The 25,502-nt window shown below is 59.7% G+C and overlaps 2 protein-coding genes across 3 annotated transcripts; one reads left to right on the top strand and one right to left on the bottom strand.

The window, feature by feature from the left end:
* Window positions 1-1,361: 1,361 nt before the first annotated feature.
* FHIP1B (FHF complex subunit HOOK interacting protein 1B) lies at window positions 1,362-24,652 on the top strand. 2 transcript variants are annotated; one of them, XM_060263891.1, is made up of 12 exons: window positions 1,362-1,515; window positions 1,637-2,248; window positions 3,517-3,675; window positions 3,920-4,006; window positions 4,194-4,361; window positions 4,766-4,845; window positions 5,152-5,321; window positions 7,063-8,022; window positions 9,727-9,905; window positions 10,003-10,165; window positions 11,187-11,511; window positions 24,642-24,652. In XM_060263891.1, exons 1-11 carry the CDS (start codon window positions 1,378-1,380, stop codon window positions 11,480-11,482), a joined length of 3,012 nt encoding a protein of 1,003 aa, XP_060119874.1. In that variant the 5' UTR covers window positions 1,362-1,377; the 3' UTR covers window positions 11,483-11,511; window positions 24,642-24,652. The 2 variants fall into 2 exon arrangements, with proteins under 2 accessions (XP_060119874.1, XP_060119873.1); XM_060263890.1 differs by lacking the exon at window positions 24,642-24,652 and having other exon boundaries at window positions 11,187-11,772.
* On the bottom strand, window positions 13,684-18,612 carry CUNH11orf42 (chromosome unknown C11orf42 homolog). The gene is made up of 3 exons (XM_060263885.1): window positions 18,544-18,612; window positions 15,404-16,106; window positions 13,684-13,814 (listed from the first exon to the last, which is right to left on the bottom strand). Exons 1-3 carry the CDS (start codon window positions 18,610-18,612, stop codon window positions 13,684-13,686), a joined length of 903 nt encoding a protein of 300 aa, XP_060119868.1.
* Window positions 24,653-25,502: the final 850 nt, after the last annotated feature.

Consider the following 25,502-nt stretch of genomic DNA (forward strand, 5'->3'; position numbering starts at 1 on the left):
GGACTGGAGGGGCCACTGGCCTGATCCAACAGGGCTTCTCTTATGTTCTTATGTGACACAGAGTGTTGGACTGGAGGGGCCACTGGCCTGATCCAACAGGGCTTCTTTTATGTTCTTATGTGACACAGAGTGTTGGACTGGAGGGGCCACTGGCCTGATCCAACAAGGCTTCTCTTATTTTCTTCTGTGACACAGAGCGTTGCACTGGAGGGGCCACTGGCCTGATCCAACAGGGCTTCTCTTATGTTCTTATGTGACACAGAGTGTTGGACTGGAGGGGCCACTGGCCTTATCCAACAGGGCTTCTCTTATGTTCTTATGTGTCACAGAGTGTTGGACTGGAGGGGCCACTGGCCTGATCCAACAGGGCTTCTCTTATGTTCTTATGTGACACAGAGTGTTGGACTGGAGGGGCCACTGGCCTGATCCAACAGGGCTTCTTTTATGTTCTTATGTGACACAGAGTGTTGGACTGGAGGGGCCATTGGCCTGATCCAGCAGGGCTTCTCTTTTGTTCTTATGTGACACAGAGTGTTGGACTGGAGGGGCCACTGGCCTGATCCAACAGGGCTTCTTTTATGTTCTTATGTGACACAGAGTGTTGGACTGGAGGGGCCATTGGCCTGATCCAGCAGGGCTTCTCTTTTGTTCTTATGTGACACAGAGTGTTGGACTGGAGGGGCCACTGGCCTGATCCAACAGGGCTTCTCTTATGTTCTTATGTGACCCAGAGTGTTGGACTGGAGGGGCCACTGGCCTGATCCAACAGGGCTTCTCTTTTGTTCTTATGTGACACAGAGTGTTGGAATGGAGGGGCCACTGGCCTGATCCAACAGGGCTTCTCTTATGTTCTTATGTGACCCAGAGTGTTGGACTGGAGGGGCCACTGGCCTGATCCAACAGGGCTTCTCTTTTGTTCTTATGTGACCCAGAGTGTTGGACTGGAGGGGCCACTGGCCTGATCCAACAGGGCTTCTCTTATGTTCTTATGTGACCCAGAGTGTTGGACTGGAGGGGCTATTGGCCTTATCCAACAGGGCTTTTCTTATGTTCTTATGTGACACAGAGTGTTGGACTTGGAGGGGCCACTGGCCTGATCCAACAGGGCTTCTCTTATGTTCTTATGTGACACAGAGTGTTGGACTGGAGGGGCCACTGGCGTGATCCAACAGGGCTTCTCTTCTGTTCTTTCTCTCTGCAGCCTGGCCCCATCGTGAGAGCAGCATGGAGGACCCGGATCCCTGCCCCAGCTGCCCCTCCTGGCCTGAGCAGCCCCGCTCTGCTGCCCTCGGCACAGCCTGGCGAGCGCCAGGGGGCCACCCGTGACCTCTAACCAGCCTGCCGTCCCGTCCCTCCCTGGCTTCCCCCTCCCCCCCGATGGAGAAGATGAGCTGGCTGAGCAAACTGAACCCCCGAGTGGCGGGGCACCGGGCCAGCCGTGGGGCCAGCCTGCAGAGCCCCGTGACTGCAGACCCCGAAACCTGCCTCATTGTCTTCAAGAACCACTGGGCCCAGGTGAGGGGCAGCCTGGGGAGGGGACGGGAGGGGGAGACCTACTCAGGTGGCTCCCCCACTGCAGTGAGGGGTGGGGGGCTGGGTGGTCTCCAGCGCTGATGGGGGGGCGCTGTCCTTGCAGGTGCTGAGGATCCTGGAGCAGCGAGGGACACGAATGGCCCAGGGTGCCGCGGATGACCTCAGCGCCGTGCGGAACAACACCTACCAGATGCTGACCCTGCTTGCGGAGGAGCGCCCTCGGGGCGGGGCAGCCACCGGCCCCATCCTGGAGCTCGTGGTCTCGGAGGGGGTGCTGGAGCGCCTGCTGGGCTGGCACCTGCAGTGGGAGGTGCCCGAGGAGCGCAAAGTGGAGCTGCTCAAGCTCTTTGAGATGCTCATCAGCCAGTCGCACCAGCCCCTCCTGCAGCACCAGCCCGTCCGCAGCCCCCTCCTGCGCCTGCTGAGCCGCTGCACGGGGCCCGCCTCCCCCCTGCTGGAGAGCAGCCTGGTGCTCCTGCTGAACCAGCTCTGCGTCTCCGTGGCCCGGGAGCCCCCCCTGCTGGAGCTCTTCTTCCACCGCCCCTCCGAGCAGGGCCCCCCCAACCTCCTGCTCTTCTCCCTCCTCGTCCCCTTCATCCACCACGAAGGGGTGGTCGGCCAGCAGGCCCGTGACGCCCTCCTCCTCCTCATGGCCATCTCCGCCGGCAGCCGCACCGTGGCCCAGTACATCACCGACAACTCCTACTTCTGCCCGGTAAGCCGCGGGAGGGGGGGAGAGCATTCTGGCTGCTGGTGGGAGTGGCCGGACAGCTTGCCCACACCAGAGGCTGGCTTAGAAGGGACCCCCAGGGCACAATGCAGGAAACTCACATGCCCTTCTCCCCCCACGCCCCACACCCCCAGTGACTTCTGCTCCATGCCCAGAAGAGATCCCTCCAGGATTTCTGGCCAGGAGAAAAATTGCTGCCTGACCCATAAGTGGCAATCAGCATTTCCCTGGAAGGGCCAGGAGAATGAAGCCCTGATGCAGCCCTTCCTGCCCTCCTCCTCATGATCTGCCCAAGTTCTCAGGGTCAGCCTTCCTGTCAGATGGCCATCCAGCCTCTGCTTAAAAACCTCCGAAGGGGAACTCACCACCTCCCAAGGAAGCCTGGAGCTGGGCCTGTTTAGCCTGGAGAGGAGGCGGCTGAGAGGTGACAGGATCACCATCTTCAAGTCCTTGAAGGGCTGTCCTAAAGAGGATGGTGTGGAATTCTTTTCTGTGGCCCCAGAAGGTAGGAACACAATCAATGGGTTGAAATTAAATCAAAAGAGTTTCCAGCTCAACATTAGGAAGAACTTCCTGACCGTTAGAGTGATTCTTCAGTGGAACAGGCTTCCTCCTCAGGAGGTGGTGGGCTCTCCTTCCTTGGAGGTTTTGAAACAGAGGCTAGATGGCCATCTGACAGCGATGAAGATCCTGTGAATTTAGGGGGAGGTGTTTGTGAGTTTCCTGCATTGTGCAAGGGGTTGGACTAGATGACCCTGGAGGTCCTTTCCAACTCTATGATTCTATCTGTCCCTGCTGCTTTGGTTGGGCCTCAGGGGCTGCAACAGCCCCTTCCTGGACCACAGGCTGCTCTCCTCTGCGGGCCCCCAGGTGTGGGTCTGGTCCGCTGCTGCCACTTCCCCTCCCCCGAGAGGATGGGGGGCACCCCAGTGAGGTGTGAGGACTGCCTCAGGACCCTTTCTCTGAGGGCTGAGACCCCAGCAGCTGCTGTCTGCCATGTGCTATGGGGGAAGGCAGAGGTGGGGGGTGGGACTTGGGCCAGGCTGTGCTCCCCCACTCCGATCACAGGTGGGAGGGGATCTTGGCCACTGTCCTGTGTGGTCCATCATTGGTGGGTTCTGTGCCTTGTGCAACCACAGCTCTCCATGCTGGCTTTAAATCAGGTTTTGGAAGCCTGGGCAGCTTTCGGAAGGTGTGAGCTGCTTCTCTGCGCTCCTTCTGATGAGGGGCCTCTGTCCTCCTCTGCCTGCCAGGTCCTGGCCACGGGTCTGAGCGCCCTCTACTCCTCTCTGCCCCGCAAGCTGGAGGTCCGGGGAGACGACTGGCACTTCCTGCGGCGCGAGGACTGGATTGGGGTCCCTTCCCTGGTGCTCTTCATGAACTCCTTGGAATTCTGCAATGCTGTCATCCAGGTGGGTCCCCCTATGGCTCGGGGGAGGAGCCTGCGCCCCTCCAGCGGTTATGGGGGAGAAGCCCTCACCAGCGGCCTTGGCAGAGGTGTGCCCCGGAGGTGTGGGGCAGAGGTGTGGCCCGGAAAAGCTGTCTTTGAGGCGACTGGCTGGGAGCTGGAGGCCCCGTGGCAGGCACGCCCTCTCTTTCTCTCTCTGCATCCCCCGGCCTGATGTGTGCTCTCTCTCCCCCTCCCTCTGGCCACAGGTGGCCCATCCCCTGGTACAGAAGCAGCTGGTGGACTACATCCACAATGGGTTTCTGGTGCCCGTCATGGGCCCCGCATTGCACAAGGTAAGGCTGGTGGCGAGGAGGGAGGGAGGGAGGGGTTGCCCTCGGGCTGGTCCCCTTCGCCTGCCTGTCCACAGAGGCCAAATTGCCAGGAGGCCTGGCCTGGCCCGGCTGAGCTGTCCGTGTGCCCTGCGTGGGGGGCAGGCGGGTGACTCCTGCTGAGCGTCCTGCTTCCTCCCCCCTCGGCCAGACCTCCATCGAAGAGATGATTGCCAGCACCGCCTACCTGGACCTCTTCCTGCGCAGCATCACCGAGACCACCTTGCTGAAGGCCTTCCTGCGCTTCCTGCTGCTCCACCGCCACGACAGCAGCACCATCCTCGACACGCTGGTGGGACGCATCGCCAGCAACTCCCGGGTGAGCAGGGCAGGGCAGGGAGCCCCTCTAGGAGCCGGAGCGACTCGCAGCTCCAGACAGCGCCACCTGCAGGCACTGATGGGAAGAGCTGCCTGGCCAAGCACCAGCCTCTCCCCGAGGAGACGCCACCTTCTTGGCTTGCCTGGGGCCAGCCGAGCGCCTTTCTTTACCCATTGCTCTTGGGGTCCATGGGAGGGAAGGTCAACAGGGAGGCCGTGGCTGCTTTGTACTTGCAAGGCTCTCCGTTCCCCAGTTCGGGGGGGCCCTTGAAGCCCTCCAGAGCTCCTGGGAGAGCGGATGGGTGAAGGCTCCGGCCTGGCTGAGGAGGAGATGAGGCAGGGCCCGGGGGCCCGGTCTGGGGAAGGGCCCTTTGTCTCTCCTGAGCCTGCCTCTCCTCCCCACAGCTCTGCATGGTGTCTCTCAGCCTCTTCCGGACTCTGCTGAGCCTCCACTGTGAGGACGTCCTGCTGCAGGTGGTGCTCAGGTAGGGCCCTCTGCTGGCTGGCCCCCCAGCCGGGCTTCTGCAGGGAGCCAGCCCCTCCCCTCCCCCCCGCCTTGGTGGGTGCCCTTCAAGGGGGCCTGGCGTAGCAGCAGCAGGAGGGGGCCCTGCCCAGTGGGAGCTCCTCTGGAGGGCAGCTGGGCCAAGTGGTGGGGGGGTGTGTGCCATCTTCCCTTCCCTCTGCCCCCTCCCTGCCTGTGCAGCTGCCCCCACCCCCTGGGGGCTCCCTCCCTCCTCCCTCTCCTGGGGCTTTGGGTGCTGCCGCTCTGATTCCATCTTCCCTCCTGGCAGGTACCTGATCCCCTGCAGCCACGTCATGCTGAGCCAGAAGCGGGCGGTGAAGGAGCTGGACATCTACGGCAAAGCAGCCAGCAAGTTCCTCTCACTGATCCCCCGCTGCTGCCGCCCGGAGAACCTGCCCCCGCCGGACCACGAGGAGGAGCACGCCACCTGGGCCAAGGGTGAGCAGTGGCAGCAGGAGGGGCAGGCAGCCAGTGTTAGTTGAGCAAGCGCTGCCTGTGAATGGAGGCCGGAGGGAGGGAGGAGAGGGGTTTTTTAAAACAAGCACTCTTTTCCTTTTCATTCAGCCCCAAAGATGCCTTGTGCCTCCCTCCCTCCCTCCCTCTCTCGGGGGAACCGCCAGTGGCCTGCTGCCTGCCTTGTCCCCTCCTGGGGGTCTGTGTGGAACAGAGAACCACTCCCAGCATCACAAGCTGAAAGGATTTATTAAAAATAAAATGTCCACAAGCGAACTTTTAGTGCAGCGCTGGAGCTGAAGGAGACACCAATCCTGCGTCCCTCTCTGATGGCCAGAGACAGGACAGGCCCTTTCAGCTGAGCCTTCATGACCCTGGGGGCTGTTCCAGCTGCCTGCTCCCAACCTCAGACTGAAGGCTCAGCATCCCAAGGCTGCCTTCCCCTTGCAAGGTGCCTCTTCCCCCTTGACCCTGGCCAGCCCAGGCCGGGGAGTCTCTTCCTGTGGTCTCCAGGAAGCCTCTTCCAGTCACCTGTTAGCCTCTCTGTTCCCTGGCCCCTCCCAGGGTCTCTAGGATGACTCATTAACAGGCCTTGTTCTGGAACCTCTAAATCAGGGGTCTCAAACATGCAGTTCGGGGGCCGAATCAGGCCCCTGGAGGGCTCCTATCAGCCCCCCCCGAGCAACTGGCTGTCATCTGCTTCCTTCTCCCTATAGCTTGCTTCCTTTTGCGTAACAGTTTGCTTTGCAAGGCTTGCTCAATTGCACAGGAGTTACAGAGCAAAACCTCTATCTTTTCCATTGGCTGAGGCTCCTCCCTTGGGGAGGAAGGGGGGAGGCAGAGCTTGTTTTTCTAGGCTCTCTCAATCACACAGCAGAGCTACTGAGCCAAGCCTCTTCCTTCTGTTGGCTGAGGCCACCCCCCCCCCAGTCCCCTGGGGAAGGAAGGAAAGAGCCAGAGCTTCCTTTGCTCAGTTCTCTGGATCCCAGGGGAGAGATACAAAGAAAGCATCTTTAAGACCACCGACTGCTGATGTTTTAAGTTTTTTTAAAATATATTTAATTGTGTTTGTCTGTGTGCCTAATCTTAAATTGGTCCCCACATGGCCTGGGCCAGCAAGGTCTCATCTAGGTCAGATCCGGCCCTCGTAGCAAATCAGCTGGACATCCCTGCTCTAAATTTCATTGTGCTCTTTCTTCTTAACCCCTCCCCCCCCCCAATACTTGCTTCTGGGCTCCGCTGTTCAAACCCCCTGGGAGAACTGCTGAACTCCGAGACTGGACAAACGTTCTAACATTTCCCCCCTCCAAAAATGGGGAAATAACCACAACGTCTAAAGCAGGTGGAACACTTCCTCGTGCCACTGTGGCCACACTGCAGAAAGTAACTGAAAAAGTAGAACGGCAGAAAGGTTTTATTAGGACAGTTATAATTCAAGAAGCATTTTGAGGCAGATGCTGATGCAACTGAGTCCACCTTCCGGTGCTGTCAGGGGTGTGTGGCGTATGCAAATGAGCTCCAGCACATCTTTTTCTACTGGACCCCTGCTCGTTAACATTCCTTAAGGCTGCTTTCCTCTCCCTCCTGCCTGTTCTTAGCTCACAGGGGGAAGACGGGCTAAACCGCGCAGTCCAAGCCCTGCACATTCCCCCACAGATCTCTGGGGCAGTCCAGCATGCATGGGCTCCTCCTCCTCTGACCTTGTTCTTCCTCCCCCTCCCTGCAGGCCACGGCAGCCCCAGTGTGGACTCCTCGTCGGTGGTGACTGTCCCCAAGCCCTCCACGCCCTCCCGGATCTCCTTCTTCATGCGGCAGGCCAGCTTCAGCTCGGAGGCCTCCGCAGGCCCCACCCCCCGCTCCCCAGGGACCCCCACTGGGGGGAGCCCCTGCCATCGCCCTGGCCGCTGGGAGGAGGTCGCCGAGCTGGACGGGAACTACTTGGAGTACCTGCGGGACGCTCGCCTCCACATCGAGCGCTGCGTCTGGGCCTGCCGCGGGTGGTCTGCCCCTTACGACGGGGAGGTGCCCAGCGCCAGCAGCCTGGCCCCGCCCCCAGACGCCTCCCTGCCCATCAACAGCGACCACTTTGGCTACACCTCCTTCCACCCGGGGGGGCACCCCGGGCACGCACCCCCCTCCCCCCGGACTAAAAAGCGGGGCCTGCCCCACGAGGCAGCCGGCACAGAGGGGGCCCGGCCCAGCCCCCCCGCCTCCCCCAGCCCCAAGGATTCCGGCGGCCTGCTCAACGGGGCCCACGCCGACCCGGGCGTCAAGAAGGTCCGGAGGTGCCCCCAGGGGGGCGGCGTGGTGGAGAACGGCTCCGGCCCTCAGCCCCAGCCCGCCTGGGAACAGCCGCCCTGCCTGGACTCCCTCCTGGATGACCTGCTCCCCCAGGCCCCCCTGGAGAACGGCGGCGGCAGCGCCTCCTCCACCCTCGAGAAGTTCTCGGCTGAACTCCACCAGCTCCAGGAGGAGATGGGCCGAGGGGAGGAGCAGTTGACGCTTGGCCCCCCGCCCGAGCCCCTCTCCTGCCAGGACGAGGAGGAGGACGACGATGAGGAGGCCTTCCGGAGCTTCTCCTCCCACCCGGACGGGGCAGGGCAGTCTCGGCCAGCCGACCCTCTGGCCCAACTCATCAGCAGCCCCCCGCGGACCCCCAGCCAGCCCCTCAGCCAGCCTTTCACAGGTGAGCCTTTGGGGAGGCTTCTGCAGCCCTGGGGGTTGGGTGGGATTTCCCAGCCGCTTTCTGCCCCGTGGGTGGGAGGAGGACTGGGGCAGCCACTGGGCAGGACCTGCTGGAAGGTGTGTGGGGGGGGGCAGGGAGGGAAGGGCACCGGGGGGGGTGGGCTTGCAGAAGGAGGAGCCGCAGATGCTCAGCCGCCTGCCTCAGCGGGTTCTCCTGCGCCCCCCACCCCCTCCCTGCCCTTCTGCTGCTGGGGCAGGAGCCCGGCCGGGCCCAGGTGAGCGAGGGCATCTGGGAGCAGTTGGGGAGGGGGCTCTCACCCTCTGGCCTCCGTTCCTCCTCTCCGGCCCAGAGAACAGCGGCTGGAAGCCCCTCCCCTTGGCCCGGGCTGTGGGGAAGAGCGGAGGGGAGGGCTTCTGGGGTCTTCCAGCTCCCCCCCCCCTGCATTCCTGACTGGCTGGCAGGGAGGGAGGGAGGGGGCGGAGTCCAGGGCAGAGGCCCCCAGGTCGAGTGCGAGGGGATGAAGAAGACCTTTTTCCTGCAGAGGCTCTGCCGGCCCGCCTGCTCAGTGGGCGGGTGGGGGACTCTACTGGGATTCTTCCGTTACAGAGAGAGATGATTTGGGGACATGGTTGAGGCTTATCCCCAGGGTGGAGAGAGCGGACCTGCACTTGAGGGCAGTAGGGCGGACGAAAGGAAGTACTGCTTGGCACACAGAGCGATTCCGGTGTGGGATCTGCTGCCGGAGGGTGTTGTGATGGCCGCAGGGGGCTTGAAAAGGGCGATGAGGAAGATTCACGCAAGGCCAAGTCTCTCAGCGGCTCCTAGCCCTGGTGACTGAGGGGAGCCTCCACCTCCCGAGCCACTCAGGGGAAGGCCTCAGCCTGCGCCCTGTGGCTGGACTAGGCGGACCCTCCCTGGGCTGACCCAGCAGGGCTCTTCTGGCAGCAGTTTTGTGTGCAGGTCCGGGATGGGGGTGGGGGGGTGTCTTGCAGAGCCAATCTGGTGCAGTGGTTAAGTGTGCGGACTCTTATCTGGGAGAACCGGGTTGGATTCCCCACTCCTCCACTTGCACCTGCTGGAATGGCCTTGGGTCAGCCATAGCTCTCTTATCTGGGAGAACCTGGCTTGATTCCCCACTCCTCCACCTGCAGCTGCTGGAATGGCCTTGGGTCAGCCAGAGCTCTCTTATCTGGGAGAACCGGGCTTGATTCCCCACTCCTCCACCTGCAGCTGCTGGAATGGCCTTGGGTCAGCCAGAGCTCTCTTATCTGGGAGAACCGGGTTTGATTCCCCACTCCTCCACTTGCACCTGCTGGAATGGCCTTGGGTCAGCCAGAGCTCTCTTATCTGGGAGAACCTGGCTTGATTCCCCACTCCTCCACCTGCAGCTGCTGGAATGGCCTTGGGTCAGCCATAGCTCTCTTATCTGGGAGAACCGGGCTTGATTCCCCACTCCTCCACCTGCAGCTGCTGGAATGGCCTTGGGTCAACCATAGCTCTGGCAGAGGTTGTCCTTGAAAGGGCAGCTGCTGTGAGATCCCTCTCAGCCCTACCCATCTCACAGGGTGTCTGTTGTGGGGGGAGAAGATAAAGGAGATTGTGAGCCGCTCTGAGTCTCTGATTCAGAGAGAAAGGCGGGGTATAAATCTGCAATTCTTCTTCTTCTTCTTCTTCATGCCCTTGCTTTGTGGGGCCTGCCGGCAGGGCCCCTGGTGGCCGTCCTCTTTGCCAAGCTGGAGAACATGCTGCAGAACTCCCTCTACGTCAACTTCCTGCTGACGGGGCTCATCTCCCAGCTGGCCTGTTACCCGCAGCCCCTCCTGCGCTCCTTCCTGCTCAACACCAACATGGTCTTCCAGCCCAGCGTCAAGTCCCTCCTCCAGGTGCGCCCCTCCCCTTGGGCTGGGACCCCTCCCTCCCTCCCTCCCCCCCTCCCCTGCCGGCCTCTGACCCCTCCCCTCCCTCCCCCCCGCCCGGCAGGTCCTGGGCTCTGTGAAGAACAAGATCGAGCGCTTTGCGGCCAGCCAGGAGGACTTCGCCTCCCTGCTCTTCAAAGCCAAGAAGTACCTGATCGCTCGTGGCAAGCTGGACTGGTCAGATGCCCAGAACGTGGCCCCGTCCTTGCGGCGGTCGGAAACCCTGGGTGAGAAGCGGGGTGGCGCTCTGACACTCTCTAGCCCCTTCCGCCAGCTGGGGGGCAGCGCTGAGCCCCATTGCGGAGGAGCCTGTCCTTGGGGTTTGCTTGGTGCCTTTCGAAGAGCTTGCAGAGGGGGCAGCGGCTGGCCTGAGGCTCCGAGGGAGCCTGCGGCGGGCAGAATTCCACGGGGGCTTCTGGCTTGTGAGCCAGTTTGGTGTAGCGGTGAAGTGTGCAGACTCTTATCTGGGAGAACCGGGTTTGATTCCCCACTCCTCCACTTGCAGCTGCTGGAATGACCTTGGGTCAGCCAGAGCTCTTGCAGAGTTGTTCTTGAAAAGGCAGCTGCTGTGAGAGTCCTCTCAGTCCCACCCACCTCACATGGTGTCTGTTGTGGGGGGAGAAGATGGAGATGGTGAGCCGCTCTGGGACTCTGATCAGAGAGGAGGGCGGGGTGGAAACCTGCAGTCTTCTCTCCGCCCCACCCACCTCACAGGGTGTCTGTTGGGGGGGGAAAGGAAAGGAGATTGTGAGCTGCTCTGAGACTGTCCTTGAAAGGGCAGCTGCTGTGTGAGCCCTCTCAGCCCCACCCACCTCGCAGGGTGTCTGTTGTGGGGGAGGAAGGGAAAGGAGATTGTGAGCCGCTCTGAGACTCTGTCCTTGAAAGCGCAGCTGCTGTGTGAGCCCTCTCAGCCCCACCCACCTCACAAGGTTTGATCCCCCCCCCCTCCTGCCCTTGCAGCTGCTGGAATGGCCTTGTGTCAGCCGTAGCTCTGGCAGAGGTTGTCCTTGAAAGGGCAGGAGAAGATATAGGGGATTGTGAGCCACACTGATCGGAGAGGAGGGCGGGGTCGAAAGCATCCGTCTTCTTCTTCCCCGCCCTCCCTGGGTGTGGGGGGCTTGATCCTGCAGTTGTGGGGCCCCTGGGCTGGATGGAGGACTCCGGGGGGGATCCCTACAGGGCAGAGAGGGGGAGGCGGAGGGGTCCAGGGCAGCGGGTGCAACGGGCGCTCTTTCTCTCTCCCCGCAGTGAAGAGCCGGAAGCCGTCGATCGGGGAGCTGCTCATGCGCCACACCCAGAGCCCCACGCGGGCCCGGCAGGCGGCTCAGCTGGCCTTTCAGCACATGAGGGAGGGGCAGGTGATGCACGTCCTGGCGGGGGCCTCCCTCTTCCGCACCTCGGCCGAGAAGCAGAGCGAGGCGCTGCGGGTGAAGAACGCCGTCTACTGCGCCGTCATCTTCAGCGAGTTCCTCAAGGAGCTGGCCGCCATTTCCCAGGGCCACGCCGTCACCTCCCCCTTCCTGCTGGAGCCCCCCGAGGAGTGACCGGGCTGGGCCTGCGGACTTTCTCCCGTGTCGTCCCCCCCCCGGTAACTGCCAGGGAGGCACTTTTAACTGGAATCCTCCCCCCCCTCCCTCCCCCCCTCCTCGGCTTGGCACTGCCCAGCCTGCACTAATGGGGGGGCCGGGGGGCACCTCTGTCGGGGGGGGGCACTGTGCCAGCCCCTCTTTTTAAAACTCCACCCCAGGACACACAAGGACCTTTTTAATTTATTGGGAATGAATGTTTTCTCTGGAGAACTTGTTGCAATGTGTATAAAAGAGCCTCTCTCTGTCGCCTGCATTTTGGGTGTGCGTGGCGGGGGGGTGGGAACTGAATTCCTCCCAGGCAGGCCGCTGCCCCACCTAGTAGCAAGCCTTGCCACTTGACCCCCATCTCACCCCCCCTTCTGAATAGCGCATGGTGGGCATGCTCTGCTGCAGCCCTGCCCTCTTCCCCCCTCTCCGGCACAGCGGGTGGGTTTGTGCTCCCCCCCAGGCCAGTGGCGCCAGGGGGTCTGTGGCTGAGCGGCCGTGCCCGCCCACCCCCTGCTCTGCCCTCCTCTCAGCTGGGGAGGGGGTGGGCCTCTGTCCTGGGCCTGCCTTGCTGCCCTCCGAGCTGCCCTTCCGATCCTTCAGGCCGGGGGGCTGAAGCGGGACTCTGGCCCAAGCGGAGCTGAGGCAGGGAGAAGTGGGGAACGGGGCGAAATGGATTTTAACAGGGAGGAATGTAAAGTTCTGCATTTAGGTAGGAAAAATCCAATGCAGGGTTATAGGGTGGGGGAGACTTGTCCTAGCAGTAGTCTGTGCAAAAAGAATCTAGGGGTCTTAGTGGATCATACGCTGAACATGAGTCAACAGCGTGATGCGGTGGCTAAAAAGGCAAATGCGGTTTTGGGCTGTATCAACAGAAGTCTAGTGTCCAGATCACGTGAAGTGATGGTATCACTTCACTCTGCTCTGCTAAGACCTCCCCTGGAGTCTTGTGTTCAGATTTGGGCACCACATTTTAAGAAGAATCTAGACAAGCAGGAACGGGTCCAGAGGAGGGCGACGAAGATGGTGAGGGGTCTGGAGACCGAGTCCTATGAGGAAAGTTTGAAGGAGCTGGGGATGTTTAGCCTGGAGAGGAGGCGGCTGAGAGGTGATAGGATCACCATCTTCAAGTCCTTGAAGGGCTGTCCTAGAGAGGATGGGGTGGAATTGTTTTCTGTGGCCCCGGAAGGAAGGACCAGAACCAGTGGGTTGAAATTAGATCAAGAGTTTCCTGCTAAATATTAGGAAGAACTTCATGACAGAGTAGTTCCTCAGTGGAAGAGGCTTCCTTGGGAGGTGGTGGGCTCTCCTTCTCTGGAGGTTTTTAAACAGAGGCTAGTTGGCCATCTGACAGCAATGAAGGTCCTGTTAATCTAGGGGGAGGTATTTATGGGTTTCCTGCATTGTAAGAACATAAGAGAAGCCATGTTAGATCAGGCCAATGGCCCATCCAGTCCAACATTCTGTGTCACACAGCGGCCAAATATATATATATATATATATATATATATATATATATACACACACACACACACACACACTGTGGCTAATAGCCACTGATGGACCTCTGCTCCATATTTTTATCTAACCCCTTCTTGAAGGTGGCTATGCTTGTGGACGCCACCACCTCCTGTGGCAGTGAATTCCACATGTTAGTCACCCTTTGGGTGAAGAAGTACTTCCTTTTATCCGTTTTAAGCGGACTGCTCAGCAATTTCATCGAATGCCCACGAGTTCTTGTATTGTGAGAAAGGGAGAAAAGTACTTCTTTCTCTACTTTCTCCATTGTGCAGGGGGTTGGACTAGATGACCCTAGAGGTCCCTTCCAACTCTATGATTCTGCGATTACAAAGAACTTCCTGACCGTTAGAGTGATTCCTCAGTGGAACAGGCTTCCTCCTCGGGAGGTGGGGGGCTCTCTTTCCTCTTTCAACAGAGGCTGGATGGCCATCTGACAGCAATGAAGATCCTGTGGATTTAGGGGGAGGTGTTTGTGTGTTTCCTGCATTGTGCAGGGGGTTGGACTAGACGACCCTGGGGGTCCCTTCAACTCTATGATTCTAAGGCCCCCCTTCCCCCCTCCCCAGTGGGCGTGGGGCATCATCCTCCTCCTCGTCTGCAAAGGCCTTTATTGTCTGTGCTGCGGGTGGCTGGCTCCCTCCCTCGCTCGCTCACTCTTCCGTGTCGCTCTCGGCCGTGGTGCCCCCCAGGAGGGGCAGGGCCATGGAGTGCTTGTCCGGGTCTCCCAGGCTGGTGCTGGAGGTGCCCAGCCGGGGCCGCTGCCGCTTGAAGGGCCACTTTCCTGTGGATAGAGATGTGGGAGGGGCGGGGTCAGGTGCTGCGGCTGCTCGCCAGCCTCTCCTTCACCTCCTCCCAGCCAGCCAGGAGTTTCCAGCCTGGCTTGCGTAGGCGAGCCCTGAATGCGAATCTCTCCTCCTGCACAGGCGTGTGAGGCCTGCTGTCCCCCCATTGGCCAGTTGAGCTCGGACCCAGTTGGGCTGTGCCTTCTTTTGCCTGCAAGGTGCCAAGACCGTACCAGCTGCTGCCAGGGCAGAGAGGGTGGCAATGCAGTTTGGGCTGGGGAAGAAAAGGAGGCCAGCCCCTGCCTTGGCCTGGGAGGTGAGGGGAGGGGAGGATGCCTGGCTCTGCTGGGGCCCAGCCTGTGGGGGTTACCTCTATCTGCAGCCCTGGCTCTGCGTTGAACAGTCGGCCCGAGCAGCCTGAAGGGGCTCTGGGGCATAAGGCATGGTCAGGCCCTGTTCAGGCCCGTAGCTACAGAGGGGCCGGGGGGCCAGACCCATCCTTTCAACCCCCCCCTCCAACTGTATGGATGTGTGGCGGCAGCTCCCACCACATGAACTCCAGGCCCTGCTGCCTTGGGGGGGGGTCTTTTCTTTCCCGGCCTTGGGGCTCTTCTGCAGGTGAGGAGGGAGAGGGCTGGATGTTGGGGGGGGGGGGCTGTGGCTTAGCCGGTGGGCGGTGCAGCCCTTGCCTGCTGGGGGTGGGATTTGCTGGAGCTCCTGGTAGGGGGCTGCGGAAGGAGCGGCTTTCTTGCCAAGCCCTGGGCCGCCAGGCTTGGGACTCTGCCGCTCCCGGGGAGGGCTGGAGTTTGTGGGCCGGAAGCAGCAGCGGTGGAAATAGTTGGGCTGCAGCCGTGGAGGCAGGGAGGGCTTCTCCGGCGCTGCTGCAAGGCCCAAGCAAGGGGAGCGGGTGCCCCAATCGGTCAGCCTGGGCAGTCAAGGGCAAAGGAAGTGCCAGTTAAGCCCTGGGGGGCGGGGGGGGGGGCTTGCAAATGATCTCTGTCTGATTGGCCACGCTGCAGGCCCCTCCTCCAAAGCCCCTTGGACAAAGCTGTGGGGAGAGGGCCTTGGCGATGATGCCAGCAGCAGCCGCACCAGGCAAGTCGGGCCAAGAGCAGCTCAGTGGCTGGGAGAGCTGTCAGCAGGGGCAAGAGCTGGTGTGGGGGCCCAAAGGCTGGTGCTTTCATGGCCTAATCATTAATCCGGCCGTGGGCACAGAGCCCCCCAGGCCTGGAGTGGCAACCCCAGAGCCTCCTCCCCTTGCCATCTGGGGCACCAGCAGAGTGTGGCCTCCGGGCTGCTGCTTTGGCAGGACCCCCTCCCCCTCACCGCTGGAGGGCCCTGGCTGCGAGGTGCCCCTCTCCTTGCCCCTGGAAAGCACGCCCGGCCCTGCCAGCCTCTCTGGGCCGCCAGGGCACTGCCAGCCAGGCCTGTGAGCAGCAGGGGGAGAGGCCTGGACAGACGACAGCGGCCAGTCCCCCGGCCTGGAGGAGGCAGCGGCAGCTTTGGTGGGCGGGCCCTGTTGAGGCTCCTCCCCCGGCCTGGGGGCCCACCCAGCCACTCCCGCCCTGCCCCACCGCCTTCTCCTTACCTGCCAGGGTGCGGGAGGGCCTGCCCAGGGGCCTCCATCGCCTGCGCCCACCGGCGCCCTCTTTGGGCAGGGGCAGCTGCTGCAGCGGCAGGGCGGGGGCCTCCAGGACGGCCATCCTCACCCAGGCGGCCTTGGCGGGGAGGCTGTGGCCCATGGGCTTCTGGGAGCCCAGCACCCCCTTGCTGCTGAGGGCGAACTTGAGGCAGGAGAAGGCCACGGGGAGGGGCCGCTCCAGCTGCAGGGCACGGTGCTCGGCCCCCTGGGCCACGGCCAGGCTGAGGCTGCTGCAGTAGAAGACCTCGTAGATCACGTAGAGGCTGCTCTGTCCCCGCAGCCAGGGCAGGTCCGGGCGCAGGGCCACCGCTCCGGGCCGCAGCACCAGGAAGGCCACCTTCTTGTGGACGCCGGCCATGGTCAGGTGGATGTGCCGCAGGGCCCCGTCCACCAGCCGCGTCTCCTCGTAGCGGGACTCCCCCCGCACCCGGGCGTTGTACTCGCGGGTGCAGTGGGTCAGCTCCCGGGCGGCCGTGGCTCCGTCCAGCAGGTTCTCCAGGGGCCCGACAGGCACCAGGCACCGCGGCCGGCGCAGGAGGCTCTGGCCCAGCTGGGGCTTCTTGATCAGGACGGTCAGCAGGTCGTAGGAGGCTGCGTCTTCCAGGAAGGGGACCGGCACCACCGTTGGCCCGAAGCGCTCCTCAATCACCTGTGCGAGAAAGGAGAGGGGGCTCACCAGCGCCTCCCGGGGGGGCAAGTCTGTCTTTTGACAGTCCTGTTGTGCGCCATTGGCTGAGCTGCTGTGATGTCATTGAATGCATGTGACCATAGTAACAACAGCAGGGGGGGTGTGCTTCAGGCTCAGTGAGGCTTCTGCAGAAAGGAGAGCTGAAGGGGTGAGGGGGGGGATGGTGGAGGTAGTGGCCCCTCAGGGAGAGAGCGAGGGGGGCAAGTCTCTCTTCAGGCCAGGCCTACAGCACTGAGGCCCAATTCTTCCTTTGGCTCCTTCAGGAGGGCCCAGGGGCGGGGCTTGCTTTGGAGGGCAAGACTGAACTGCAGGGAGGCCCCCGCAGCTGTGGCAGTCCAACACTCTATGTTACACAGTGGCCAAAAACCCCCAGGTGTCATCAGGAGGTCCGCCAGTGGGGCCAGGACACTAGAAGCCCTCCTACTGTTGCGCCCTTCCCCCAAGCACCAAGAATACAGAGCATCCCTGCCCCAAACTTCAGAACCTAAAAGAAGCCATGTTGGATCAGGCCAATGGCCCATCTGGTCCAACACTGTGTCACACAGGCCAAAAACTCAGATGCCATCAGAAGGTCCATCAGTGGGGCCAGGACACTAGAAGCCCTCCCACTGCCCCCCCCCCCCCGCCAGCACCAAGAATACAGAGCATCTCTGCCCCAGACAGAGTTACAACAATACATAATAGCCACTGAAGGACCTCCATATGTTTATCCAGTCTACTCTTGAAGCTGTCTATAAGGACATAAGAGAAGCCATGTTGGATCAGGCCACTGGCCCATCCAGTCCAACACTCTGTGTCACATAAGAACATAAGAGAAGCCCTGTTGGATCAGGCCAGTGGCCCCTCCAGTCCAACACTCTGTGTCACATAAGAACATAAGAGAAGCCCTGTTGGATCAGGCCACTGGCCCCTCCAGTCCAACACTCTGTGTCACATAAGAACATAAGAGAAGCCCTGTTGGATCAGGCCAGTGGCCCCTCCAGTCCAACACTTTGTGTCACACGGTGGCCAAAAAACTCAGGTGCCATCAGGAGGTCCATCAATGGGGCCAGGGCGCTAGAAGCCCTCCCACTGTTGTCCATCCCATGCACCAAGAATACAGACCATCACTGCCCCAGACATAAGAACATAAGAGAAGCCATGTTGGATCAGGCCAATAGCCCATCCAGCCCAACACTCTGAGTCACACAGTGCCCAAAACCCAGGGGCCATTTGGAGGTCCATTAGTGGGGCCACTAGAAGCCCTCCCACTGTTGCCCCCCTCAGCACCAAGAATACAGAGCATCACTCACAGAGAGTTCCAATGGTAAGCTGTGGCTAATAGCCACTGATGAACCTCTGCTCCATGTGTTGATCCAGTCTCCTCTTGAATCTCTCTATGCCTGTAGCTGCCACCACCTCCTGTGGCAGTGAATTACTCTGGCTGAAGAAGGACTTTCTTTGATCTATTCTAAGCCTATTGCTAAACAATTTCATTGAGTGTCCATAAGTTCTTGTGAGAAAGAGAATACTTCTTTCTTGGCCTTCTCCATTCCATGCATAATTTTGTAAACCTCTATCATGTCACCCCCCAGTCGTCGTTTCTGCTCTAAGAGCCCTAATCATACCGTTGGAAAGGACCTCCAGTTTGTCTATATCCTTAAAATGTGGTGCCCACAACTGAACACAATACTCCAGGTGAGGTCTTACCATCACTTTGTGTGATCTGGACACGAAACGTTTCCCTTAATCATTTCAGTTGCCCTTTTCTGCCCTCTACAGGCAGAAGGTTGGATTGCCTGGTGCTGGGTTCTGCTACCAGCGCTGTTCCTTGAGAGTATTTGGCCCCTGCTAATCGGCATCCCCCGTTACTTGCCGCTTTGGGGGACTGTCTGTGTGCCCCTTTTCCTGCCAGGCAAGGAGTGGCAGCTTCTCGTGAGCAGGACGCTTGGCATAAGAGAACATAAGAGAAGCCCTGTTGGATCAGGCCAATGGCCCTGCAGTCCAACACTCGGTGTCACACAGTGGGCAAAAAACCCAGGGGCCATCATGAGGTCCACCAGTGGGGCCAGGACACTAGACGCCCTCCCACTGTGCCCCACAAAGCACCAAGAATACAGAGCATACCTGCCCCAGACATAAGAACAGAAGAGAAGCCATGTTGGATCAGGTCCATGGCCCATGCAGTCCAACACTGTCGCACAGGGGCCAAAAAAACAGGTGCCATCAGGAGGTCCATCAGTGGGGCCAGGACACTAGAAGCCCTCCCACTGTGCCCCACAAGCACCAAGAATACAGAGCCTCAGACAGTTCCAACAATATGCTGTGGCTAAGCGCCACTCTCAGAGAGTGCCATGAAGGTGGTTTTGTTTCTGGAGCACCTCCAAGAGGTGGGTGTGGGGGAACAGCTCCTCCTCACCTTGTCCCTGATGAGCTCCCAGCTGGCATCGGCCTCCCCAAGCTCCAGGGTCTGGATCCCACCATCCATCTTGCACTCTAGCAGGATCCAGGGGAGGGGGAGAGAAGCTGGGCATGGGCTGGGAGGGAGGGAGGGAAGACAGAGGCCCCTCAGCCCCACTGGCCCAGGCTGTGATGTCACAAAGCCCCCCCTCCTGCCTTCATCTCCACCCAGGGACCAGCCCCCAAGGGGGGACCCCTGAAGAGAGCCCGTTTGGTGCGGTGGTGAAGTGTGTGGACTCTTATCTGGGAGAACGGGATTTCATTCCCCACTCCTCCACTTGCACCTACTGGCATGGCCTTGGGTCAGTCAGAGCTCTCTTATCTGGGAGAACCAGGTTTGATTTCTCACTCCTCCACTCGCAGCTGCTGGAATGGCCTTGGGTCAGCCAGGGCTCTTTTATCTGGGAGAACCGGGTTTGATTCCCCACTCCTCCACTTGCAGCTGCTGGAATGGCCTTGGGTCAGCCAGAGCTCTCTTATCTGCGAGAACCGGGTTTGATTCCCCACTCCTCCACTTGCAGCTGCTGGAATGGCCTTCGGTTAGCCATAGCTCTCTTATCTAGGAGAACCGGGTTTGATTCCCCACTCCTCCACTTGCAGCTGCTGGAATGGCCTTGGATCAGCCAGAGCTCTCTTATCTGGGAGAACCGGGTCTGATTCCCCCCTCCTCTACTTGCAGCTGCTGGAATGGCCTTGGGTCAGCCAGAGCTCTCTTATCTGGGAGAACTGGGTTTGATTCCCCACTCCTCCACTTGTAGCTGCTGGAATGGCCTTGGGTCAGCCAGAGCTCTCTTCTCTGGGAGAACCAGGTTTGATTCCTCACTCCTCTACATGCAGCTGCTGGAATGGCCTTGGGTCAGCCAGAGCTCTTGCAGGAGTTGTCCTTGAAAGGAGAGCTGCTGTGATAGCCCTCTCAGCCCCACCCACCTCACAGGGTGTCTGTTGGTGGGAGGAAGATAAAGAAGATTGTGAGCTGCTCTGAGACTCTGATTCAGGGTGGAGGGCAGGATATAAATCCAATGTCATCTTATTCTGAAGAGGTTGCCACTTCTGGTGGTAGAGTGAGTGCTGTCTCTCCACCTGTCTGTCTGTCTGTAATTGGGGCAAGGAGGTGTGGTCTTGGGGAATCAGCATGGTAGTGGGTGGGGTGGGTGTGGTTTTTGTATAATCATAGAGTTGGCGTGGGCCATACAGGCCACCTAGTCCAACCTCCCCTGCTCAACGCAGGATCAATCTAGAGAGTGTTTGTCCAGCCACTGCTTAAAAGATTGCCAGTGTGCATGTGTGTGTGTGTGGGGGGGGAGCTCACCACCTCCCTTGGTGGCTGATTCCACTGTCAGACAACTTTATTGTTAAAAACCTTTTCCTAATAGCCAGCCGGTACTTTTCTGCTTGTAATTTGAGCCCATCGCTTTGGGTCCTGTCCTTGGCTGCCAAGTGGAACAGCTCCTTGCCCTCCTCTAAGGGACAGCCCTTTGCAGCCTTCAAGAGAGCCATTCTGTCCCCTGCCCTACTCTTCTCCAGACTGAACCTCATAAGAACATAAGAGAAGCCATGTTAGATCAGGCCAATGGCCCATCCAGTCCAACACTCTGTGTCACACAGTGGCAAAAAAAAATAATTATATACCCACAGTGTATATATATGTATATACACACTGTGGCTAATAGCCACTGATGGACCTCTGCTCCATATTTTTATCCAATCCTCTCTTGAAGCTAGCTATGCTTGTAGCCGACACCACTTCCTGTGGCAGTGAATTCCACATGTTAATCACCCTTTGGGTGAAGAAGGACTCCCTTTTATCTGTTTTAACCTGACTGCTCAGCAATTTCATCAAATGCCCACGAGTTCTTGTATTGTGAGAAAGGGAGAAAAGTACTTCTTTCTCTACTTTCTCCATCCCATGCATTATCTTGTAAACCTCTATCATGTCACCCCGCAGGCGACGTTTCTCCAAGCTAAAGAGTCCCAAGCGTTTCAACCTTTCTTCATAGGGAAAGTGTTCCAGCCCTTTAATCATTCTAGTTGCCCTTCTCCGGACTTTCTCTAATGCTATAATATCCTTTTTGAGGTGCGGCGACCAAAACTGCACACAGTACTCCAAATGAGACCGCACCATCGATTTATACAGGGGCATTATGATACTGGCTGATTTGTTTTCAATTCCCTTCCTAATAGTTCCCAGCATGGCATTGGCCTTCTTTATTGCAATCGCACACTGTCTTGACATTTTCAGTGAGTTATCTACCATGACCCCAAGATCTCTCTCTTGGTCAGTCTCTGCCAGTTCACACCCCATCAACTTGTATTTGTAGCTGGGATTCTTGGCCCCAATGTGCATTACTTTGCACTTGGCCACATTGAACCGCATCTGCCACGTTGACACCCACTCACCCAGCCTCAACATATCCCTTTGGAGTGCTTCACAATCCTCTCTGGTTCTCACCACCCTGAACAATTTAGTGTCATCTGCAAACTTGGCAACTTCTCTGCTCACTCCCAACTCCAAATCATTTATGAACAAGTTAAAGAGCATGGGATCCAGTACCGAGCCCTGCGGCACCCCACTGCTTACCGTCCTCCACTGCGAAGACTGCCCATTTATACTCACTCTCTGCTTCCTATTACTCAGCCAGTTTTTGATCCACAAGAGGACCTGTCCTTTTACTCCATGACTCTCAAGCTTTCTAAGGAGCCTTTGATGAGGAACTTTATCAAAAGCTTTCTGGAAGTCAAGGTAAACAACATCTATCGGGTCTCCTTTGTCCACAAGTTTGTTCACTCCCTCAAAGAAATGTAACAGGTTAGTGAGGCAAGATCTTCCCCTAGAGAACCCATGCTGAGTCTTCCTCAATAACTCGTGTTCATCAATGTGCCTACTCATTCTGTCCTTGATAATGCTTTCTAGCAACCTTCCTGGTATTGAAGTCAGACTGACTGGCCTGTAGTTTCCTGGATCTCTTCTGGAACCCTTTTTAAAGATGGGGGTGACATTTGCTACCTTCCAGTTAAAACCTCCCCAGCCTCTCCTGCTGGGGCTGCTTGGTCTCCAGGCCCCTGATCCTCCTCCTCGCTCTCCTCTGCACCCGCCCCATCCTGCCCACCTCCTTCTTGAAGGGAGGCCTCCAGAACTGCACACAAGACTCCAGGGGCAGCCTGAACCATGAGCTGTGCAGCACTAGGACATCTTGTGATCTGGATGTTCTGCCTCTCTGGATAACACCCCAAGATGGCATTAGCCCTTTTTGTCGCTGCATCTCACTGGCTGCTCATATTTAACTTATGGTCCACCTGTACCCCAAGAGCTTGTTCACTCACGCTGCTACCCAGAAGTGCTTCCCCCATCCGGTATTATGTTTCCCATTTTTGTCACCCAGATGTAGAACTCGGCACTTATCCCTGTTAAATTGCATCTTGTTCACTTCCACTCACTTTCAGGTCTTACTGAATTCTCACTCCATCTTCTGATGTGTTTGCTGCTCCTCCCAATTTGATGTCATCTGCAAATTTAATGAGCAGCCCCTCCACACCCTCATCCAGATTCCTGATTAAAAGATATTGAAAAGAACCGGGCCCAAAAGAGAGCCCTGTGCTCCCCCCCCCCCCACTGGACACCTTCCAAGGCAAGGCTTTTGACAACGACTCTTTGAGTGCATAGAACAAAGTAGAAGTCAAGTTTCACCTTTAAGACTAACAAAGTTTTATTCAGAATGTAATGCACCTTGACTCCTTCTTTGTTCTACTGCTTCAGACCAACACAGCTGCCCACTTGGATCTGTCTTGGAGTGCGGTTCTCCAAGCACTTCCCATCCATCCACCTCCCTCTCTAGAGCCCAGTCCACAGTCCTCTGGTTTACCCTTCAGAACATCATGGGCAGCCCTGTCAAAAGCTGTACTGAAATCCAGGAAAACAACTTCAACTTGATCCGGTGAGCTCCTCACTCCATCAAAGAAGGAAATGGCGCTGGTCTGGCAGGACCTGTTAGGGAAGAATCCACGCTGACTCCCCTGGATATGAATATATGAAGCTGCCTCCTACTGAATCAGACCCCCCTCAGTCCATCCAAGTCAGTCTTGTCTACTCAGACTGGCAGCAGCTCTCCAGCTGAGGTTCTTCACGCCTCCTTGCCTGGACCCTTTTGAGTTGGAGATGCCAGGGATTGAACTTGGGACCTTCTGCTTCCCAAGCAGATGCTCTACCACTGAGCCACAGCCCCATTCATGGCTCTCCAGGGTCTCCAGCTGAGGTTCTTCACGCCTATTTGCCTGGACCCTTTTTAGCTGGAGATGCCGGGGACTGAACCTGGGACCTTCTGCTTCCCAAGCAAATGCTCTACCACTGAGCCACAGCCCCATTCATGGCTCTCCAGGGTCTCCAGCTGAGGTTTTTCATGCCTATTTGCCTGGACCCTTTTAGTTAGAGATGCCGGGGATTGAACCTGGGACCTTCTGCTTACCAAGCAGAGGCTCTACCACTGAGCCGTCGTCCTCCCCATAACTTGGATCACCAAATTCTCTTTTTGGTGCTCACAGATTGATCCCTTTAAGATCTGCTCCAGGATCTTCCCTGGGACAGAGGCCAGACTGACCGGCCCGCAGTTTCCTGGGTCTCCCTCCTCCCTTTTTTGAAGATTGGGATGGCATTTGCCCTCCTCCAGTCTCCTGTCCACCAAGAGGTCTGGAAGAGTTCCCGGTTCAACATGAGGAAGAACTTCCTGACCGTTAGCTCGGTTCCTCAGTGGAACCGCTTCCTTGGGAGGTGGTGGGCTCTCCTTCCTTGGAGGTTTTTCAATAGAGGCTAGATGGCCATCAGACAGCAATGAAGATCCTGTGAATTTAGGGGGAGGTGTTTGTGAGTTTCCTGCATTGTGCAGGGGGTTGGACTGGATGACCCCGGAGGTCCCTTCTGTGTTGATGGACAAAGGCTCTGCAAGCTCTCTAGGAAGTCTGAGCTCGCTTGGGGGCACCCCTTCTGGCCCAGGGGATTTGCAAAGTGCGCCAACAAGCGTGGGGGCCGCTCTCTCATGGGGGGGGGAGAGAACCCCCTCCCCACCTCTCTGTTCACGGGGCTGCCAAAAGTCAGGACTGACTTCCCAGCAGGGAATGCCCCCCCCCCCCCGCAGGCGGCAAGGCTTCCCATCCGGAAGGCCAAGGGAAGGGGCCACCCCCCCCCCCCCAGTCCCGGAGGAGCTTGCGCCGGCGCCGCTCATGAGATATTGATGAACTGACACCGGAGCCGGAGTGGGGGGAGCGCGCGGCGGCGGAGGGGGGAAAGGGGGCGGCCAGGGCCCCGATCCAGCAGACGTGCGAAGCCAGGCAAGAGCGCGGGAGGGGGAGGGGAGGGGGCCTGGGGTCTTCCCCCCCCCGAGGCCGCGACCCGCCCGTGTGCGTTGAGGGGGGGCAGGCAGGGGGTTCCCGCCAGAAGGGTCTCCCGCGGGCGGCTCTCGGAGTCCGGGGCGCTGTCCCCCGGGGGCAGCAGGGGCAAAGTCAGGCCGCACAAGGGGGGGGGGGGGTCGCGGCCTGCTGGCCTCTCGCTCTTCGCCCCGGGGGGGGGGGGGTGTGGAGAAGCCAGGCAGCCAGGAACGCCCCCTCCCCCCTCCTCCATTTCCCCTGCCGGCCGAGGGACCCCCCCAGGCCCCCCTTTCACCCCCGGCAACCAAGTGGGCGTCGTGCAGGGGCCCCTGGGGTCTGCCCAGAAGGAGACGTCGGGGGCGCCTGGGTGCAGCGAGCGAGTCCCTCCTTGGTGGGGGGCAGGTCCGGTCCCCCCTTTCTCCGGACTGCACCAGGGAGGGGCAGAAGGGAGCGCAGAGCCGCGAGCCCACCAGTGGCAGGAGGGAGGGGGGCATTTCTTTGGCCGCCCCCCCTCCCGGAGCCTCCCGGGCAGACTCCATCCCAGCACAGCCCACGGGGGGGGGGGGGAGAGGGAGGGGTCGCTCCTCATCACAACACCTGCCCCCCCCCGCGCCTGAAGCCTCCTGGGCCAGTCGGGACCCGGCTTTGAAGGAAGGAGCCCCTGGGCCGAATCCCCCCCCCCCCGCCAGGAGAGGCTGGCAGCGCCCCCCCCCCCCCGCCTTGTCCCCCAGCTCAAGGACAAAGGGAACTTTTATCCATCTAGGTGGATGGCGGGGGGGGGGGGGGCGGGAGCAGCAGCAACAAAGTTTGAGGCAAAGTTCTTCCGCCCCCCAGGAATAAAACTCGGGGGTCTCAGGCTTGGTGCTGACTTCTTATGGCCTTGTTGGGCATCTCTGGAGGCCCGGCGCGCCCCCCCCCCTTGGTGCGGGCCCTGCTGCGGTCTTGGCAGCAGCGCCCCCCGGAGAGCCTGGAGCCTGCGCGGCGCTCTCTGCAAGATGCCCTGGGAGCTGTGCTGCGGCAGGCCCGGGAGGAGCTGACCGCCGTCCAGGAGGCCCCTGAGCGGGCGGTGCAAGCGGCAGTGAGCCGGATCCAGGCCCTGGGGCACGTGCTGGGCAGGCCCCGAGGCTGTGCCCCCTGCAGAGCTGCTCGCCTGCCCTCCCCCTCCCCTGGGCGCGCTTCCCTCCACCCACCAGGCCTGCCCGGGGGACAAGAGCGGCGCAACAAGACGCCTCCCGGGAGAAGGGGGGAGGAAGAGGAGGGCACTGCCAGCCGGAGGGAGCCCGAGCCAGTCTGCCTGCTGCTGAGGCCGCCGGCTGGAGACCCCGCGCCCCTCTTCCATGCCCGGGCAGTGGGGAAGAGGGGACACTGGGGGGCCCTTCCCTCGCTGGGCCTTCGGGTGGGCGAGGCCTTGGGCTCCCCGAGGGCGAGGGCAGTTCCTGCTGGCTGGCCCGGGCCCCGGAGCGCCACGGTGCGGGGCTTCCACAGGCCCTACCTGGGGGGCACCAGCAGCCACGGGCGAGGGCTGCTGCGTGAAGGTCCCGGCGGTCTCCCTGGCCGAGGAGG

Source organism: Heteronotia binoei, unplaced genomic scaffold, assembly GCF_032191835.1.
Source record: "Heteronotia binoei isolate CCM8104 ecotype False Entrance Well unplaced genomic scaffold, APGP_CSIRO_Hbin_v1 ptg001301l, whole genome shotgun sequence".
Taxonomy (NCBI): domain Eukaryota; kingdom Metazoa; phylum Chordata; class Lepidosauria; order Squamata; family Gekkonidae; genus Heteronotia; species Heteronotia binoei.